Raw genomic sequence first — 21,144 nt, 5'->3', positions numbered from 1 at the left:
AATGAAGAAGAAAAAAGTAACAGTAAAAAGTTTGTAAAATAACAAACTAGGAACCCTTCCTGTTACCCACCCCCACTGTCAGGTACTATCCTCTGTGACATGGACATCATGGACCCATATAATAATGCATCCATATCACACAACATGTTAAATCAAATTTTACACATCCCACATACTAGAAAAAAATGGTGATCCGTGTCCTCAGGCGTCATAGTGGTGTTGTACATAGGGCAAAGTACACGTATTTGGTATCATTATATACGAAAGAGAGCGGGGATTATTTTTGTGAAATACATTTGTCCGGTTTAACTAATAACATAGAATTCAAAAAGGAAAAAAAAAACTTGCACTTTTTTTGTATCACATTATCCTTTATTATCTGTTCCCTTAAAATGAAAATTAAAATAGCTAGCCAAAGTATATATATTTAAAAAAAGCACCCACAACACACCATTGGTGTGAACATTTTTTAAAAGGTGAAATATTGCTGAGGCAATGAGGCACCTGAAGGCCCTGGTCTTGAACAGGTTAATTATAAGTTCTGGTAAGAGCTGTACAGTCAGCACTTGTCGCTGCAGGGAATGGGCTTGTATCCAGGTCTAGAAGGCAATTTATCGAATGCATTTATTTACGCTCTGCCAGAATTTACCACGTCTTTCTATTATGCAGGAGGTCACAGATAAACATCACCTTGTGCAGTCATAACAAGTAAACTGTTTTCCTCCTGCAAAAACTCAGTGATCAGCATAAAAGATCATAGGGGAAGAATGTCATGATTAGCGGACTGCAGAAAAAACTCCTGACTGTCCTGTGAACACACACAGTGTAGCACTACTATAGTCCGAACCGGGCTCTGTCCAGATTAAGGGCCTGTTCACATCTGCATTGGAGGTGTTGTCAGGGGCCTCTGCCACAGAAAATATAGGTAAAACCACGGACACCCTGATGGGAACTCCTATGGAACCTATTAAAGTCAACGGGTTCCGTCAGATGCAGATGGTATCCATCGGACAATAGAACCAGCGCTTCCAGTATCTTTGTTGTTCTGCTCCTCTAACGGAGCAGAACTACGGAAATACCAACGCAGGTGTGAGCCGGGCCTAACTTTAAACACTATTTTAAGGTTTAAATATAGAATGAATCTACAAAAATAGTTCAGTCACTTTGTAAGTACATCACTTATCCTGTATTATACTCCAGAGCTGCACTCACTATTCTGCTGGTGGAGTCACCGTGTACATACATTACATTACTTATCCAGTGCGGATCCGGAGTTACATCCTGTATTATACTCCAGAGCTGCACTCACTATTCTGCTGGTGGAGTCACCGTGTACATACATTACTTATCCTGTACTGATCCTGAGTTACATCCTGTATTATACTCCAGAGCTGCACTCACTATTCTGCTGGCGGAGTCACTGTGTACATACATTACATTACTTATCCAGTGTGGATCCTGAGTTACATCCTGTATTATTTATACTTCAGAGCTGCAATAACTATTATGCTGGTGGAGTCACTGTGTACATACATTACATTACTTATCCTGTACTGACCCTGAGTTACATCGTTTATTATACTCCAGAGTAGCACTCACTATTCTGCTGGTGGAGTCACTGTGTACATACATTACATTACTTATCCTGTACTGACCCTGAGTTACATCGTTTATTATACTCCAGAGTAGCACTCACTATTCTGCTGGTGGAGTCACTGTGTACATACATGACATTACTTATCCCGAACTGATCCTGAGTTACATCCTGTATTATACTCCAGGGCTGCAATAACTATTCTGCTGGTGGAGTCACTGTGTACATACATTACATTACTTATCCTGTACTCATCCTGAGTTACATCCTGTATTATACTCCAGAGCTGCACTCACTATTCTGCTGGTCGAGTCACTGTGTACATACAATACATACATTACTTATCCTGTACTCATCCTGAGTTACTCCAGAGCTGCATTTATATTTCTGCTGGTTGGTATTGGAAACTGAGACACCTCTAACAGCTTAGCTAAGCTCCTGTAATGCAGTTGGATACTTAGTATTTCCTACATCATATAACTAACTGTACAGCGCCTTCCACATGTATCTAGAACAAGCTCTATGCCAACACTGAACCAGCAATGAATAATTGTAGATTTCAGCTCTGAAGTTGCAGAATTGTGAGTGCAGCTCTGCAGTATAATACAGGCTGTAACTTAGGATCAGTAAAAGATATTTAATGTAATGTTACAAGTTACTGTACCTTCAGACATCGTTTTACAGTTTGCATATTTAATAAATTCATGGGTAAGGGTATATGGTCCTTTTTCTCTGCTATGGTGCACATCTAGTGGAGAGGAGTGAAAAAAAATGGGGTGAACCAAGCCCCATAATTTTGTTTTTTTACAAATGATGGGTGGGAGGAGACGAGCATTAGAGATTCTTTTCCATAGATGGAAGAACAGGAAGGATATGCATTAGGCCATGCGGCCCCTCGATGTGGTGTGGTGGCAAATATTCAGGAAAACAGCAGCACAGCCACAAAAAATTCCTCAGTGTGAAAGAACAACTCCCCAAACATGGGTGGTGCACGCAGCAAAGAATCCCGGGTCCAAGGGAGACCATCAATGTGCTATTGAAGAAAGGAACTGCAGCACTCAAGATAATCCATTTTTGGATTGCATATTGTGGTGTGGTGGCATGTTGATGGGTAGGTCATTTCTACTTTTGTCCCTTCTCAAAGTTAGTTCACTTGTACAGATATAATTGAGAAATAATTAAGACAAAAAATGTAATCTTATTGAAACCTTTAAGGAATTACAAGAAATCTGTCTCCATGTTATTATTCACCCCTTCCTGCTGTTACTTAGTGCTGACTGTCTTAGTCATACACACTGTGCCAAGAACAGACATTTGGGCAGGAGGTTCGGGATACGAAAGACATGACATTACTGACTTTAGATTATTTTTGTTTTTCTTGTTTTTTAAAAAAAAAAAAAATTTTATAAATATTTATTACCATTTTTTAATCTGACACCATTTATAGTACTGTTTAAGTCCGGTTACAGTAAAGACAGGAATTTCTTGGAGCAAAATCCTTCAAAACGCTGTACAATTCCTCTTCTAGCAATTGCCTGATGTAAGAAACACTGATTTCCGGGAATTTTTTGATAGAATGTAAAAAAGGAGGAGATCAGGCAAGAAGGGTTCAATGGAAAAGCCATGTAGAATTTATGCCCCTTGGTGACTGCACAGCATGTTGAGGTGTATTCACGCTGCAGTGCATGTTCAGTTTATACGCCATTAAACCTACCTACGCCAAACGTACCCATATGGCCCCATTCACCAAACTGATGCCAGAAGAGGGTCCTTTGGCAACCGTCGTGGCCATATACGTTGGTATACCTTTTTTTGAACTTCATGAAATAGCGTAGTCAACTATGCTATTCCATACATGTGCACGCCGCAAAAAAAGTATTCCATGGGGTATATTTCTTTTTAACATTGGACGTATGCTACTGTATGCCTATACGGTGGAATAAGTCCGGTTTCCTTTTGGAGGTTGAGGACAAGTGTCCACGTCCTGGTGACTTCAAGTTATCATCTTCTCCCGTGAGTTTGACTGGCCAAGCTTCCCTGGTAATCAAATGGTGCCATGTTCCATCCCTTGTGTCTGTGGCCTCGACGCTTGAACCATGGCTTGCTGTGATGGCTGTTGGCTCAGTGCAGCTTTGTTGAAGGGGTTGTACAGAATTTAGAAAAACATGGCTGCTTTCTTTTCAAAATTAGCGCCACACCTGTCCACACCTGGTCTAGCAGCTCAGCCCCAATCATTTAATGGAACTGAACTGTAGTACCAGACACAACCCATGGAGAAATGTAGTGCTGTTTCTAAAAAAAAAAAAAAAAAGCAGTCGTGTTTTTCTAATCCCATACAACCCCTTTAATTACTTCTCTAATAGGTTATCTGCATTCAGCTTCCTATCACAGGCCACGACATAAAACTTCCTATAATGGCACCAATCTCTGCCTGAAAATGGGAATGGAGCAGCTGTCCTCTGATACAGTGTGTTCCTTCCAGGACTGGATATGTACAAAGCTTCACTGCCACATCGGAAGTTTATCTGCATGGTGTAAAAACAATACTGGGATCCTATTATAGTAGAAAAAGTAGCAGACTGTGGTCACAGAGCATAATTTCGACTTGAATGTGACTGGGACCCATTGTCTCCATTAACTATATAATTTTCAGGCTTAATTTATCAAGGAGAATCATTGTCCAGTATTGGATAAGGTCAGTCTAACAATGACTCCCTCCATCCTATATGCGGTCATCTTCCAGAACAAGTGAATAAACAAATCTCTTCCAGTTCTGCCATATTAAAAAGTAAGGCATTGGCTGACCAATGAGATTGGGAGGATTCATTAACCACTTTAAGGCCAGGCCATATAGAAGAAATGGTTACTGAATATCACAGATATAACACATTTCCACACACCTCAATTTGAAGGTAAAAAAATAGACTTGTCAGTTTTACTCTTGTACGTAAAGAGTTTATCCCTCACCATTTTCAATATCTCTGCTTGCCGACGATGATGGGAAACATTCTTGTTTACATGCAGAGGAACAAAACTTGCCCTAATACTTTTCTGCTTGTGCCCATCTGGACAACCCCTTTCCATATCACCTGGTAGGACATATGGACCTCATAGAGCAGCTTCCGCTTTGGTGGACTCGGCATGACTATGTATTATGTAACTACCCTGCCTCGGCCGCACAGGATCAGTTGATTGCCGGATTACTAAATTCTAAGAAGGGATTGTCCTGATGGGACAAACCCCTTTATTAGCACGTTCACTTGCCGTGTTCCAAGATGCTTTAGTAAAATGGTGTTTTGGTTCCTTTTTGGCTTCTCACCCTAAAGGGCCTTTTACACGGGCCAATGATCAGGCAAACGAGCGTTCATATAAATGCCCAGGGCAACAATCAGTAGACGAATGCACAAACGCTGTGTAGTAGTAACGATCGTTCGTCCCCATGCATTACCCATTATCGATCCTTGTGAAAGGAGAAAACAAGCACTGATCAATGAGCTATCTCACGGATCAGCGCCCATTTTCATGGCCCATATTGGGCCGTGTAAAAGGACCCAACCTTGCAACTCTCTTGAAGCGAGCCCTGCAGCTGTGTGAGCAGGACTAATTTAGGACAGACTTTCAGACTCTGGACATAAACAAGAATGAGGCATATTTTTTTTATGTATTTTTGCCAGTTTTCTAAATGCCATATTTATGAATCCTCACACATGCGAATGTTTGGGGACAGTGGGTGGAGCTTCAGAGGGTGGGACTTAGAAAGTGTCAGAAAATGACGCCATGTCGGACCAGCAGGATTATTATCATCAGGACGTGCAACCTATTAATGGGAATGGTAAGAGTTTTAATAGATCTTGAAAATGCAGAATTGATAAAAAGTTGCACAATTTTTCATTATACAATCATTATGGTTTAGTTACAAATAGCTGAAGAACCCACTTCTCAACATCCGCCATATATATACGGCGCAGATCGGGTGGGGGGAGTATGGAAGGGGCTCTCCATAGAACGAGCGTGTCGCTCGTTTTACCCCCTAGATGCTGCTGTGAAAAGCGACCTCTGCATCTAAATGGTTAGAAACAGGAGGGCTGCCCCCTCTGACGTGCCATCAGCTTCCCCGCGACATGATCGTGGGTTGCCGATGGTTGGCATGGCAGCCTGAGGGCCTGATGAAGGCCTCCAGGTCTTCCATCTTTGTACTCCTATGAAGCCTTGCTGGAAGCAGGGTGTCAGTATAACGAAATACTGCAATAAATTAGTATTGCAGTATATCATGCTTATGTCCGTTTACATTTGTTTTATATATATATATATTTAAAAAAAAATGTAAGTTAAAAAAAGAAACAAAAACCGTTTCCCATTTTCCCCCAAGCACAATGTAAAAAAAAAAAAATGAACACAACTGGTATCGCTATGTCCGTAAAAGTTAGTTATTACAATATATCATTATTTAACCCGCACGGTGAACGCCGTAAACAAAAAAAAATTAAAACAACAGAATCGCTGTTTTTTTAATCGCTTCATCTCCCACAAAAATTGGAATAAAAAGTGATAAAAAAGTCTCGTGTACCCCAAAATGGTACCAACAGAAACTGCAACTCGCCCAGCAAAAGTTAAGCCCTCACACCGCTCAATCAACAGAAAAAAAGTTATGGCTCTGAGAATATGGTGACAAAACACAAATTTTATCTCTAACCGTTTTCGTACAGTTAGCATTCCATTACAACAGTACATGGCCTATGGGGTTAACTCATTTTTTATTCTATGTCCCTTTAAGTCTCTTTTCAGGGTTTTCTGTGGTGGGAGGATATTCATACTTTACATCTTAACATTTTGACTGATTATACAGAGGATTCAGAGTTTTTAGGGGTTTTCCTGCTGTGTAACTCCAGAGCCTCATAGGGAGGTTACAGGTCATTATATAGAATATCATATTCACAAAGAAACTGCATAAGTTGAATAAGTAGTAGAATGAAATATTAATAAGATATACCATAAAATTGTGATCAGTGGGGATCTGACCATTGGGACCACCTCAGTCCCAAAATAGGGTACCACTTGCCCCATCTCTCCATAGCAGTAAATGGGAAATACAAAAACATCCAAGTGAGTGTTCTTGTTTGTGTCCCTACCTCCCATTCGCTACTTTGGATAGCTACTCAGTCCCGGGCCTAAGCCCCCTTAGAATAATTAGAGGTCCCAGTGGTAAGACCTCCACCAATCTCCATTTTATGGCATAACTGTTTATATGTAAACTTTTGATGGGCATTTTTTTTTTTTTTTTTTTATAAAAATGTCAATCAGTGTGTTTGGTGTAACTTGAGTTAGTCTTTCTTAAAACAATTTTATTTTTTAGATACAGCTGCTTTGTATTCTCTATACAGAGCAGCTGTACAGTATGCAGCACTAAATCCTGTTCCCGTCCGCTCCGCGGGACTGACTGGTTCAGTGGCGGGTCCTGCGTGTCTCTGACACGCAGGATCCACCTGTAATCTATTACATCTAAGTTCATAACTTAGATGTGATAGATTACAGGAGGATCCTGCGTGACCCGCTGACACTGAACCCGTCAGGTCTGCGGGACTGACTGTTTCAGGTCAAAACGGAAGATACAACTGATCTGTATAGAGAAAAAAGTACAACAATATTTTAATAGACTAATTAAAAAGTTACACCAAACACACTGACCGACCTGTTTAGAAAAAAAATGCCCCTCAAAGGTTTCCATAGCCTTTAGAAATGTAAAACTGTTGAGTTGAACCAAATAATGAAAAAAAAAAATAATCTTTTTTTTTTCTTTTTTTTTTTTTTTTTCTTACAATGTTAAACTCATCTGCACAGGAGCTTTATAAATAAAATGGTAGGTTGTTTATTTAAGGCTATTTGTAAAGTTGCCTCATTTTTTTTAAGATGCTTCGGAGCAATAAAAAAGGTGGGCACACCCTCTAAGCTTTATTTACAGAAAATTGCAAAATCCCCTTTTATTTGTTCTTTATTTCCTCATCAACGTTAGGATTTGGCTTGGATCTTCATATAAAGATAACAAAGAGTTAACGTTTAAAAAAAATTTGTCCAAATAAAACTGGGTGTTTGGGGTTTCCAACATATTAATTTTGTAAGCCATAAATGCCTGATCGGTGGCGCTCCATCTACTACGTCCCCACAATCTTGAGAATGACGGTGCCCGGTCCCACATTCACAGCCCAAACCTGCCTACTTTTGTGACCTCACCGCCGCCAAATGTTCTGACCCAACAACTGCCTTCGATTAGAGCACATGAACTGTACTAGAGGCATGTACCATGTCTTTATACATGCTACAAGTTCCAAAATACCAGACCCCGGCACCCCAGACCCTAGCTCAGTGCCCTTCCGCATCCAGCACCTGTCCTGCAAACCCTATGGTTGCCCGCCTGCTCTGACTGACCTTACTACATACTCAGTCTCGACTCATCAGGAGGTAGTCTGTAGAACGGGTAATTGGAACTGACCAATCAACATGGGCAGCACGGTGGCTCAGTGGTTAGCACCAGGGTTCAAATCCAACCAAAGACCACATCTGCATTGAGTTTTTATGTCCTTCCCATGTTTCCACGGTACTCTGGTTTCCTCCCACCCTCCAAAAACATACAGATAGGAAAGTTAGATTGTGAGCCCCACCGGGGGCAGTGAGTGAGGACAACTTCTGTACAGCGCTGCGGAATATGTCGCAAGCTGCACTGTTACGGCGGCATCTCCTCTCCAGAGAAAGGAGACACCGCCTCAACCATGCAGCTTGCGAGCCGGAGAAAACCAGCTCTTCCAAGAGGTCTATCCTTTTTGCGGTTATCCAAACCAGTAGGTGGCCAAGCGTGCAGCAAACCCCATTCAAGACTACGTGGCATACGGGCAGCACGGTGGCTCAATGGTTATCACATTGCAACACTGGGGTCCTGGATTGGAATCCAACCAAGAACAGACAACATGTACACGGAGTTTGGTTGTTCTCCGTGTTTGGTCTGTTCTCCCAGAAACAGATTCATTTGGAATTTAGATTGTGAGCCCGAACGAAGACAGGGACCGATGTTAACACGTTTTCAGAATATTGCGTGATGTGCATTTCTTTTGTGACCCTAAATATTTGTTTTCCCTCTAAGAAAAATGTAAACAATTCATCAAAATTATTTTATTTTCTTAACCCCTTGAGTACCCAGCTCATTTTGGCCTTGAGGACCAGACCCATTTTTTCAAATCTGACATGTGTCACTTTATGTGGTAATAACTCCGGAATGCTTTTACCTATCCAATTGATTCTGAGATTGTTTTCTCGTGACATATTGTACTTTAGGTTAGTGAAAAAATTTTGTCGATAAATTTATTGCTTATTTGTGAAAAACACCAAAATTTAGAGAAAATATGAAGAAATTATGATTTTTCACATTTTAAATCTATCTGCTTGTAAAACAGATAGTAATACCACACAAAATAGTTACTATTTCACATTTCCCATATGTCTACTTTATGTTTGCATCGTTTTTTTAACATCCTTTTATTTTTCTACGACGTTACAAGGCTTAGAACTTTAGCAGCAATTTCTCAAATTTTCAATAAAATTTCAAAAGGCTATTTTTACAGGGGCCAGTTCAGTTCTGAAGTGGTTTTGAGTGCCCTATATATTAGAAACCCCCATAAAACACCCCATTTTGAAAACTGCACCCCTCAAAGTATTCAAAACAGCATTCAGAAAGTGTTTCAACCCTTTAGGCGTCTTACAGGAATTGAAGGAAAGTAGAGCTGAAATTTGAAAATTTCATTTTTTTTTACAAAATTCATTTGTAATACATTTTTTTCTGTACCACAGAAGGTTTTACCTGAGAAACGCAACTCAATATTTATTGCCCAGATTCTGCAGTTTTTAGAAATATCCCACATGTGGCCCTAGTGTGATAATGGACTGAAACACAGGCCTCAGAAGCAAAGGAGCACCTAGTGGATTTTGGGGCCTGCTTTTTTTAGAATATATTTTAGGCACTATGTCAGGTTTGAAAAGGTCTTGTGGTGTCAAAACAGTGGAAACACCCAAAAGTGACCCTATTTTTTAAACTACACCCCTCAGGGAATTTATCTAGGGGTATAGTTAGCATTTTGACCCCACAGGTATTTTGCTATGTTTATTGGAGTTAGTCTGTGAAAATGAAAATCTACTTTTTTTCTGGAAAAACGTAGAAATTTCGAATTTTTGCAAGGAATAAAGGACAAAAAGCACCCTAACATTTGTAAAGCAATTTCTCCCGATTACGGCAATACCCAATATGTGGTAATAAACTGTTGTTTGGACCCACAGCAGGGCTCAGAAGGGAAGGAACGCCATTTGGATTTTGGAGTGCTGATTTTACTGGAATGGTTTTCGGTGCCGTGTTATGTTTGCAATGCCCTGGAGGGACCTAAACAGTGGAAACCCCCCAAAAGTGACCCCATTTTGGAAACTATACCCCTCAAGGAATTTTTCTAGTGGTATAGTTAGCATTTTGACCCCACAGGTTTTTCGCTGCATTTATTGCAATTAGTCTGTGAAGATGAAAATATACTTTTTTTTCTGAAAAACGTAGAAATTTCGAATTTTTGCAAGGAATAAAGGACAAAAAGCACCCCAACATTTGTAAAGCAATTTCTCCCGATTACGGCAATACCCCATATGTGGTCATAAACTGTTGTTTGGACCCACAGCAGGGCTCAGAAGGGAAGGAACGCCATTTGGATTTTGGAGTGCTGATTTTACTGGAATGGTTTTCGGTGCCGTGTTATGTTTGCAATGCCCTGGAGGGACCTAAACAGTGGAAACGCCCCAAAAGTGACCCCATTTTGGAAACTATACCCCTCAAGGAATTTTTCTAGCGGTATAGTTAGCATTTTGACCCCACAGGTTTTTCGCTGCATTTATTGGAATTAGTCTGTGAAGATGAAAATATACTTTTTTTTCTGAAAAAGTAGAAATTTCGAATTTTTGCAAGGAATAAAGGACAAAAAGCACCCCAACATTTGTAAAGCAATTTCTCCCGATTACGGCAATACCCCATATGTGGTAATAAACTGTTGTTTGGACCCACAGCAGGGCTCAGAAGGGAAGGAACGCCATTTGGATTTTGGAGTGCTGATTTTACTGGAATGGTTTTCGGTGCCGTGTTATGTTTGCAATGCCCTGGAGGGACCTAAACAGTGGAAACCCCCCAAAAGTGACCCCATTTTGGAAACTATACCCCTCAAGGAATTTTTCTAGCGGTATAGTTAGCATTTTGACCCCACAGGTTTTTCGCTGCATTTATTGAAATTAGTCTGTGAAGATGAAAATATACTTTTTTTCTGAAAAAACATAGAATTTTCACATTTTTACAAGGAAAAAGGGAGAAAAAGCACCCCAACATTTGTAAAGCAATTTCTCCTGATTACGGAAATACCCCATATGTGGTCATAAACTTCTGCTCAGAAGGGAAGGAGCACCATTTGGATTTTGGAGCGCAGATTTTGCTGGAATGGTTTTCAGGCGCCATGTTGCATTTGAAGAGCCCCTGAGGTATTAGTACAGTGGAAACCCCCAAGAAGTGACCCCATTTTGGAAACTACACCCATTGAGGATTTTGTTTTAGGGGTGTAGTGAGCATTTGGACTCCACAGATGTTTCATAGAAGTCATAAACATTGGGCAGTGAAAGTGAAAATTTGCATTTTTTCCAATAAAAAGTTGATTAAGCCCCAAACTTTTCATTTATACAAGGGGCAATAGGAGAAAGAGCACTGCTCAATTTGTTACCCATTTTCTCTTGATTACAGCAATACCCCATATGTGGCTGTAAACTGCTATATGTGCACATGGCAAGGGTCAGAAAGGAGGGAGCACCATTTGGTTTTTGATCACAGATTCTGCTGGAATATTTTTCAGGCATCATATTGTGTTTTCAGAGCCCATGAGGTACCAATATAGAGGAAACTCACAAGATGTGACCCAATTAAGAAAACGACACCGCTCAAGGTATTCATCTAGTGGTATAGTGAGAAATTTTACTTTTCAGATTAGGAATTAAAACAAAATTGGTAGAATTTTAATTTTAATTTATTTTACAAACGCGTGGGTTTGATGAAACATTTTGGGGATGTATCAAGCACCAATGAGAAAAAAAAGAACTCACAATTCATTCATTTTTTTTTCCTGTGTTCATTGATACCCTATATAGGACCTTTTTGTATTGAGGCACACGGTGAGGCCCGGAAGTGAAGGTGTACCATGAGCCTCTTCAAGGCCTAGTTTTTGCTTGTGTGATTTTGGGCCACCATGGTGGTATTCATCTAGGGGTATAATGATTTTTTGTTTTGTTTTATATATCCAATTGGTGCACAAGTGGACAATTTTTAAATGAAGGTGACATAAAATTTAAGATGAAGTTTATATGGACATCCTGAAAATGGCATGAAAAAAATTAGTAGTCCACTGAAGAATGGTAAATTCTGAAACATTCTTTCATGCAAAGCCCTGGTTTGGAGGGGCAAGTGCTGCATTGATATATTGTATCCTTTCGGATACCCCTCTTCGCGCACACGCGACATCGTTTTTGTGGATGGCTCTTTTTTTCGGTTGGGGGGACTTCACTGGGGAAGTGCTGGCCAGGGACAATTCTATTTGCCTCACTTCCTGAAGCCCTGCTACTCGCTCCTTCCCCTTGGTCTTTAAAAATTAATTTTTTAATTACTTTTTCAAGGTACTCGAGGTACCTAGAACGATTGCCAGCACTTCGGTACAAAATAAAAGAATTGAGGAGGGCCATTTCAATTAAATATACGGACAGTTTTTTGTACCATACTTTCGTCTTTCGCATGGCACAGTATGGCTTCATTAGTTGATCTCCCAAATCCACCCCTCCCATATGCTTGTTGTAGGCCTGTATGCATACAGGCTTTGAAACAGTGGTGCTTGTTCCACGCACTGAAACTGGGCTTGTGGTGTTGCCATGCATGGTGGAGAGCATGAGGACCTCTTTTTTGTCCCTGAATTTTACCAGGAGCACATTTTCATCATATCGTGCCCTGGTTTCGCCAACTGACAGTTTCTCAGCAAGAAAAGGCTTTGGGAGGTATTTTAGATTCCTGCGAGCAGTGCCACAGGCCATTGTTTTCCTTTCAACAAGGCACTTAAAAAGCGGAACGCTGGTATAAAAGTTGTCGAGGTATAGGTGGTACCCCTTATCCATCAGAGGATGCAGCAGGTCCCACACTATTTTACCGTTTGTGCCAAGAACTGGGGGGCACTCTGGGGGACTAATCTGTTTGTCTTTCCCCTCGTACACACGAAAGGAGTGTGTGTATCCAGACTGGCTCTCGGACAGTTTATATATTTTTATGCCATATCTGGCTCTTTTGTTTGGCAAGTATTGTCGGAAATGAAGCCGTCCTTTGAAATGGACTAACGATTCATCAATGGCTATGTTTTTTTCAGGAACATAAACTTCTGCAAAAACCAAATTAAAATATGTGATGATGGGCCTAATTTTGAACAGCCTATCAAAATTTGGATGATCCGGGGGGGGGGGCACTGCTCATTGTCAGCAAAGTGCAAAAACTTTAAAAGGGCCTCAAAACGTTTTCGCGGCATCACAGCACGGAATACAGGTGTATCGTACAAAATATCTGTGGACCAATACGATTTGATGGTGGGCTTTTTTACAAGGCCCATGTGGAGCAAGAGCCCCCAGAAGGTTGCAATTTCATTTGCATTGGTTGGGTGCCAAGCTTGGGTTCTGGCATAATGGGATGTCGGATTTTTGCCTAAGAATTGTTGTGCATATAAATTTGTTTGCACAACCATTAGGTCAACTAAAGTATCCGAAAAAAAACATTTAAAAAAATCTATTTCCTGAAAGTCAGTTGGATTTATTTTTATGCCAGGGGCAGAGGTAAACGCAGGAATTTCAGGTGTGTAAGAGGTAGGCGGTAGCCATATGGGGTCACTGGTGCTGGGGTCACTGGTGCTGGGGTCACTTGTGCTGGGCTCATTCGGATCACTAGCCCTGCTTCGTTTCTGAGGGGGTTCCTCATCACTGGAGGAGGATAACACAAACTCAGATCCACCCTCACTGGCGCTATCTGTATCTGAACATAAAATGGCATATGCCTCCTCCACGCTAAATAGACGAGACATTACGGGTGTGTAATAACACTGCACTAACCCTGACGTGCAAAACTAAATTCCTGAACAGTATTGGCAAGGAAACTGTGACGTGCAAAAGTAGCACACAAAATTACTACTAAATTACTAAAACTTTTTTTGTATTTTTTTTTTTTGTTTTTTTTTTTTTTTTATATTTTTTTTATGAAGAACTAAAGGATAGGGCAGTAAAGAGGGCTGATGGGCACTAAAGGGGGCTAATATACTGATGGGCACTAAAGAAAAGTATTATATAGGTTTGATTGTTACTAGGGAGGACTGATGGGCACTATAATGAGCAGCAAAGGGGGCTGGTGGGCACTAAAGATTGCTGGTGGGCACTAAAATGGCTGGTGGGTACTAAAGATGGCTGGTGGGCACTGGAGAGGGCTGCTGGGCACTAAAGGGGGCTAATATACTGATGGGCACTAAAGAAGAGTATTATATAGGTTTGATTGTTACTAGGGAGGACTGATGGGCACTATAATGAGCAGCAAAGGGGGCTGGTGGGCACTAAAGATTGCTGGTGGGCACTAAAATGGCTGGTGGGTACTAAAGATGGCTGGTGGGCACTGGAGAGGGCTGCTGGGCCCTAATGGGCACTAAAGAATATTATTAGTTATATTCTGAGGGATGATGGGCACTATAAAGGGCAGATGGGAACTATAAATGGCAGATGGGCACTATAAAGGGCAGATGGGCACTAAAAAAACGCTGTTTTTCCACTGTTTTCAACTGTAGTTCTGTCACTCTCCGATCTCCTCACAGTTCTCACAGAAATGAGGAGATCAGAGACGCTGACAGGAGCTTTCTCCGGTTTCCTACGTCATAGATAGCTGTCATTGGTCAGTCTCTAAAGACTGACCAATCACAGCAATCGCCGACATCGGGGCATGCAGATCTGTCCCCAGCACGGCAACAGAGGCGGTCAGCTATCACTGACAGCTGCCGCCATGTCGCTATCACTTTGTGATTTCACAGAGTGACAGTTTGATCCTTCGACGTAATAGTACGGCGAAGGTACGCTGGCATATGCGGCCAGCGACGTACTATTACGGCGAAGGTACGCAAGGGGTTAAAATAAACCCGTTTACAAGAAATTACATCTGGCTCGAAAGGAATGTTGCAAAGCAAGACTAGAAAATGTGGCCGGTGAATTGGTAGAAAATAACACTGCTCAGGATGACAGGGCATAGAGAGTTGCTTAACCTTTCCCAGAGAAGAATTTCAAAGCTTTACGGCAAAGTCTTCCAGGAAACCGGCCAATAATCCGCAGAGAAAAAACTAATTTGCTTGTTTTGAAGAAGCGTTATCAGTTTTATACTGTTTGAGCAAACACTTTTCAGAGTACCAGGTAATATAGGTCACTTACCTGTTGTATATTGGACAGGAACAATGGGTATTGCTTTCTATACCATAGTCACTGACCGGCTTAAAGGGCAGTTCCACTAAAAATTCATATTAACATTAATGGTACAAGAAATGTTTCTAAGTTTCATTGCGAAGACTTATATAAATATTGTTTTGCTAAATTCCTTAAAATTGTATTCTCATAGTTGCTCCCCTCATGCCTCAGGCTGTAATATAGATTTCATATTCTTATAAAAGTGGGTGGAGCTTTCCCCTGTGCTCATTGTTGTCACATAGTGAATTTTGTATGAAGTGGGGGGAGGGAAGTGACAACCTTTTTTTGAGCAGTTGTCACTTTTTACGTCCCATTCAGCCACTGATCTGATAAATGATATAGAATTATTTTTACTCTAAGTATGAGAGTATTTAAATTCATGCAATCAAGGGGCTCCAAACGGGAGAGAACAAGGGGCCCCAAATCCCTGTTCTTGGTTTGATTTCAGGACGAGTGAGCTGCATAAACAGCCGAGGGCTATGAGTTTCATATTCTTTTCTATGACCGTCTGATAAGTCAGAATATCTGATAAACTGGAATCTATGAGGTCCTATTGGTGCATTTGTGTTTAGCAGAGTGACCAGAGCAAAGCGCACGAGTTTAATGTTGTTGTTTCTCTTTTGTCCTCTAGTGGGCGTTTCTCAAGAGTCAGATCACGCTTCGGAGGATGAGGATGATGATGATGAAGATGTTGCAGTCACTCAGAGCACTTCTAATTTCACCTGTCCCATAACGCAGGTATAGTATTTAACTAAGTGCTGCAGGTCTTATCTATGCCTAGAAATATATACCATATAGATGGTAACTTTACATACATGCACCCTCCACCTCAGGGGCTTGTTGGTCGCAGACCTTGCTTTATTCTATATAAAAGGTAACTAAACTTTTAATATATCATAGTGAAATGTCAGAAGTTGTGATCGGTGGGAATCCGAGCACTGAGACCCCCGACCAATCGCTAAAATGAAGCAACAGAAGCGCTCTGGTGAGTGCTGTGCCTCTTTGTTTCTGATTGGCTTTCGTCGGAAAGCTGAGTGAGCGGTGTACGAGCTCATAGACTTTCAATTGAGCCCGTACACCGCTTCGAGGAAAAACCAGTCAGAAACTAAGCGATGCAGCGCTCACCCGAGCATTTCTGGCCTAGTTTTAACGATCAAAACTATTCTGTCTGCAGTAGGAGCCCCATCCCTCCCCCCCCCCCACACTATTCTGTCTGCAGTAGGATACACATATCATAAATCGCTTCCCTTTTTAATAAAGGGGTTGTACCGCCACATCTTAATTTTTTTACAGACCTCTTACAATGCTAGAAAGTAACAAAAGAAGTACCAGTTTTTGCAGAACTAACCAGGTGGTCACTAGGATAGGATGAAGGATGTTGCTCATTTTTGTTACTGTTTGTAAGGGAGTTTCTGTGGTGCACTGCAGGTATTGCGATCTTCAGTTTCTCCACCGGCAGACAGTCAGTAAGAGATGCTGCATTCCCGGCTTTGATTGCACATGTTTAGGTTCATTGACCCTCAGATCAGTGATCACTATATTCTTGGTTCCTGCGCATGTGGTCATTGGAGTTTGCAGCAGATCAAACTTCATCCAAGACCGTAGGGTTGTGTTATAAGCAGGACACACGCACGCTCTTCATCATCGCTCTCTTTTTGGTTGTAATATTTAAATAGACACCTGGAAATCAGCTTAAAGGCTTCAAGATGACTTAATCCTCAGCAATGTAAAGGTGATCAAGCTGAGATGCTAAGAGTAAAAACCGCTGATTAATTGGAATTGGACCCCCCCCCCCCCCCCCCCTTCGTGAAATTGTTAAATTGACCACTGAGGTGCCAGAGAAATCTCATGTGACTATCACCTTTTGCTAAGACTCTGTTCATATTTTATCAGAGCCCAATGTCGGACGTATACGTCAGGAGGGTTTGCTGTGAGCTGTCACACTGTATAGGCATACAGTGGGATACTTCGCCCATAGGACCCCATTGTAAAAAAAAAGGTATATGGATCCTCTTGCAAATGCAGTATAGATAGTATATAGTATATATAGATACATATAGATGGTAGCCTTTACATACATGCACCCTCCACCTCAGGGGCTTGTTGGTCGCAGACCTTGCTTCATTCTATTTAAAAGGTAACAAAACTTCTAAAAAACTTTTTGAAATGTCATAGTGACATGTGAGAAGTTTTGATTGGTGGGGTTCCGAGGACTGAGACCCCCACCGATTGCTAAAATGAAGCGGCAGAATCGCTCGGGTTAGCGCTGTGCCGCTTCGTTTCTGATTGGCTTTCCTCGAAAAGCCGAACGAGCGGTGTACGGACTCGGCGAGCTGCGTATCGATCGGCACATCGCTCACCCGAGCAATTCTGTCACTTTGTTTTAGCGATCGTATGGGTCTCAGTGCTCAGACACCCACCGATCAAAACATCTGGCATCTCATTATGACATGTCAAAACTTTTTTCAAAGTTTAGTTTCACTTTAAGTATAGAGGGTTTTTTTTAAAGGAACTGTTCCAGTTAATAGTCCTAGAAATGCTTCTATGCAAAAAACACATTGCAGCACGGCTTTCTAATGGTAATGATGAATGAAGATGGAGTAGTGCCCTTTAAATACACAGTTAAATTTAACATATGTGGCAGGTATTACACCGCGCCCATTCAAATAGACGGGGTTTTCCTATTCTAGTGATGGCATATCGCTAGGATATGCCATCACTTATCGGTTTGGGTCTGCCTGCTGGACCGCCACAATCCCTAGAATGAAGGGACCGCAGCGCTGGTTTAGCACTGTGGAACAGGTTTCCCTGCACAGCGGCGCTCCTGGCCCCCTTCTGTGCAGGGCACAAAACCAGCGCTGTGGCCCCTTCATTCTCAGTTCCAGTAATCTCCCCCTCCCCACTATCAGATAGGCACTTTCTAGGATGGGAAAACACTTTAATGTGACCATGAATTATTATTCGAGTCTTATTGTTCTTGCTAATAAAGTCCTGATTGAGAGAGCCACGTCTGACGTTCATGTGCCTCAGTTGGGCATATGGATAGAGCTCGTCCCAATTGGACAAAACCATCTTTTTTTTCAGCCTATGGTACTTCCTAGAAGCAACTATCCGGCCAACCATCAACTAAATATGTGAATCCACTGTTATACAATACTGCTATACAACATACTGCCTTTTAGCAGGGCACAGACTTGTTGTGAAATTCTCTCAATAGATAGAATAAATCATTTGGAGATTGCAACTATAGGAGCAAAAACAAGCAAGACAAGGTGGAAAATCTGCGGGAATAAGAACAGATTGTAGGTCACCTTCTATCTCTGTACCGATGGGGCGGTGTGGTGTAGCAAGCAGAGACCGTCTTTCATTTTTGTAAAGTAATGGTTGGAATATGATTAGTTGCATCGGACAACACCACCCCCATGACACCATCTACACTACGATACCCATCATGGTCATTAGCTACGCGCTTTGCTTGCTCTAGTTTATGAAATGACATTGTAAGTCTCTAGCGTTAATCTGTTGTTATGTCGCAGATGGATATGGTGCACCCAGTGAAAAACAAAGTGTGCGGTCACACGTATGAGAGAGAAGCCATAGAAAGGATGATTCAGAGCAAACACGAGAAGAATAAAAATGCCAGGTGGGTTCCCAAAAATCAGTTTTTGTTCTCGATATTATACGGAAGTAAAAGCTGTGTGATGGACAGTGGATCTGCTGCTTCCTGATAAATAAAGCTTTAGTGCCTTTCCATTTCACGTGGCAATTTACGGTTCTCACCATGCGCTGGGACTTGTGTCAAAACGAATATGTTGAAATAGACAATGGAGGAACATGTCCTAAATATTATTGGGGTGATGTAAAAAAAATTGCAATGACAGTAGTGTGAGGTTCTGTTATAAGGGATATATCGGACACCATATATTGCACCCCCTCCTCCTGTTCCCATGGCTCCACCATGCAAGGGGTCTCTAAACCTACATATGAATAAGTAGAAAATAAATAAAACAGACTCTTTAAGCCCCCAAAAATAAACCGTCTTGTAAAAATCTTTACACGCTGGGATTCTTGAAACCGAACTGAGATAAATATTTCATGCCTTTGATTAAAGCTCTCCTGACATGTCTGTTTTAGTTAATAACTATGTTCTCCATTAAAATAAAAACTATTCTGGAGCATCAATATTAGGTCGTTGGGGGTCCAACTCCTGGCACTCCCACCGATCAGCTGATTAAAGGGCCACGGTGGTGAGCACCACGGCCTCTTCATGGTTTACCAGGCACAGCGCCGTTCTCTTCCATAGTGGCTGTTTCTGGGACTACAGTTCTGTGCAGCCTAGTACCAATCACTTTAACCGGACCGGAAATGCAATTCCGGGCACAGTCGCTACGGAAGTGTATGGCGCTTTTCCTGGTTTAGGATGAGGAGGCATCAGCCCTTTTATCATCTGATCGGTGGGGGTGCAGGGAGTCGTACCCCACCGACCTGATAGAGATAGGCCATCAATATAAAAGTCCTGGATAACCCGGGTTTCCGATTGACCTCAATGGACTACACATAATGCATGAACATTACTGGTTCTTTAAGGTTCGATACTCTTTGTAGCCTTAGTCGCTAATAAATGAGGATCCTAAATGTGGGACACCTCTCGATTAACTCAGGATTCCCTAATAGGATATTTAGAAATGTTTTTTTTTGTTGTTTTTTTTAAACCAGACAGAATATTATAACGAATATTACAATTTAGTCCTTATAATGTTTAATATGTGTTGCACTGTAATTTGTTTTGCATTCTTTAAAAAAAAAAACAACGTAGGGAATTTAAAATGTGTGGTATCTGTATTGTCTTCATAGGTGTCCAAAAATCGGCTGTGATGTCTTCGACATGAATATTTCAGATCTTGTTCCACACAGTTTGCTCAAAAGAGCCATTGACATACATAAGAAGCAAGGTCATGCTAAGCACTGAATCTCGATCACAAAAAAAAAAAGGATCTAGTTTATAGTCCGGTGACTTGGTCGCAGATTACGCATACGTTGTGTAACCCTGTGGTAAGAGAAAGCAAAGTTGAAGGTTTGAGTAACATGTACGGACGGGGGGGAAGAACCCAGAACATACACAGTCTATGTACTCTGCTTAGTTTAGTTCTATTTTAGTTCGTTATTTTGTTAATAAAGCTGTTTTACCCCGTTTTGCTGCTTTTTCGTTGTTTTACTTACTTCGCTTACCATATTATACGGAGTCTCCTTACCGGAATCATGTACAGCAGGTTTATGGTAAGTAATTGAGAAACATTTAGTTAATACATGAAGAAAGAATTGACCCCTTCCCGTCCCATGACATACATTTAAGACTCTTTTACACGGGACAATTATTTGGCAAACCCTCGTTCATCGGCTGATCGTAGCCTAAAATATTATCGTTGTCGGCAGCACATCTCCCTGTGTAAACCGGTAGAACTGTATGGGGACGAGCGATCGTAGTAACGAGCACTCGTTCCCATATATAGTCCCTCGTAAAGGAGCAAACAAGCGACGATCAACGAGCTGTCTCGATGACTGGCGCTCGTTTACACGGCCCACGTCGGACCATGTAAAAGGACCCTTGGGTCATGGGTGGGTAGCGGTTTGCACAAAATGCCGTACAGTTGAAGCATGCGAGTGTCAGGTAATATACAGCTGGGCTTCCACTGCGAGGACCAGGACCGAAGCTAGCTCCGGCCCCAAAGATGCCATTGTTAATAGCGACAGCGGAATCGATGTGGTTCAGAGAGGCAGAAGCCCCCCTGCGATGCGATCACAGGGTGCTGATGGTTGCTCTAGCATGTACATATCTATTTATATACTGTATATATCTTCGGTATCGTCGTAAACATACTGACCCACAACGTCCCTTTTTAACGCTTAATGAAGGCTGCAAAAAAGAAATCCCAAAACTATTGCAGAGTTACTGGTTTTTTTCTATCCCAACCCCCAAA

At 41.5% G+C, this 21,144-nt stretch overlaps 1 protein-coding gene across 4 annotated transcripts in view; it reads left to right on the top strand.

Annotated features, from left to right (window-relative positions):
• The window catches only part of LOC142651274 (E3 SUMO-protein ligase NSE2-like), a 106,343-nt gene extending 85,984 nt beyond the window's left edge, over positions 1–20,359 (top strand). For all 4 annotated transcript variants that reach the window (XR_012847594.1, XR_012847593.1, XM_075825739.1 and 1 more), the window contains exons 2-4: positions 15,798–15,904; positions 18,703–18,809; positions 20,021–20,359. Coding sequence is in view for 2 of the 4 variants with exons in the window: in XM_075825739.1 (XP_075681854.1) it covers positions 15,798–15,904; positions 18,703–18,809; positions 20,021–20,135 (329 nt within the window). In the remaining 2 variants the exon portion in view is untranslated. The remainder of the gene's footprint in view (positions 1–15,797; positions 15,905–18,702; positions 18,810–20,020) is intronic.
• The last annotated feature ends 785 nt before the right edge of the window (positions 20,360–21,144 follow it).

Source organism: Rhinoderma darwinii, chromosome 5 (genome assembly GCF_050947455.1).
Source record: "Rhinoderma darwinii isolate aRhiDar2 chromosome 5, aRhiDar2.hap1, whole genome shotgun sequence".
Classification (NCBI taxonomy): domain Eukaryota; kingdom Metazoa; phylum Chordata; class Amphibia; order Anura; family Rhinodermatidae; genus Rhinoderma; species Rhinoderma darwinii.
Note: the sequence above shows the minus strand (reverse complement) of the source record. Positions and strands in the feature narration are given on the sequence as shown.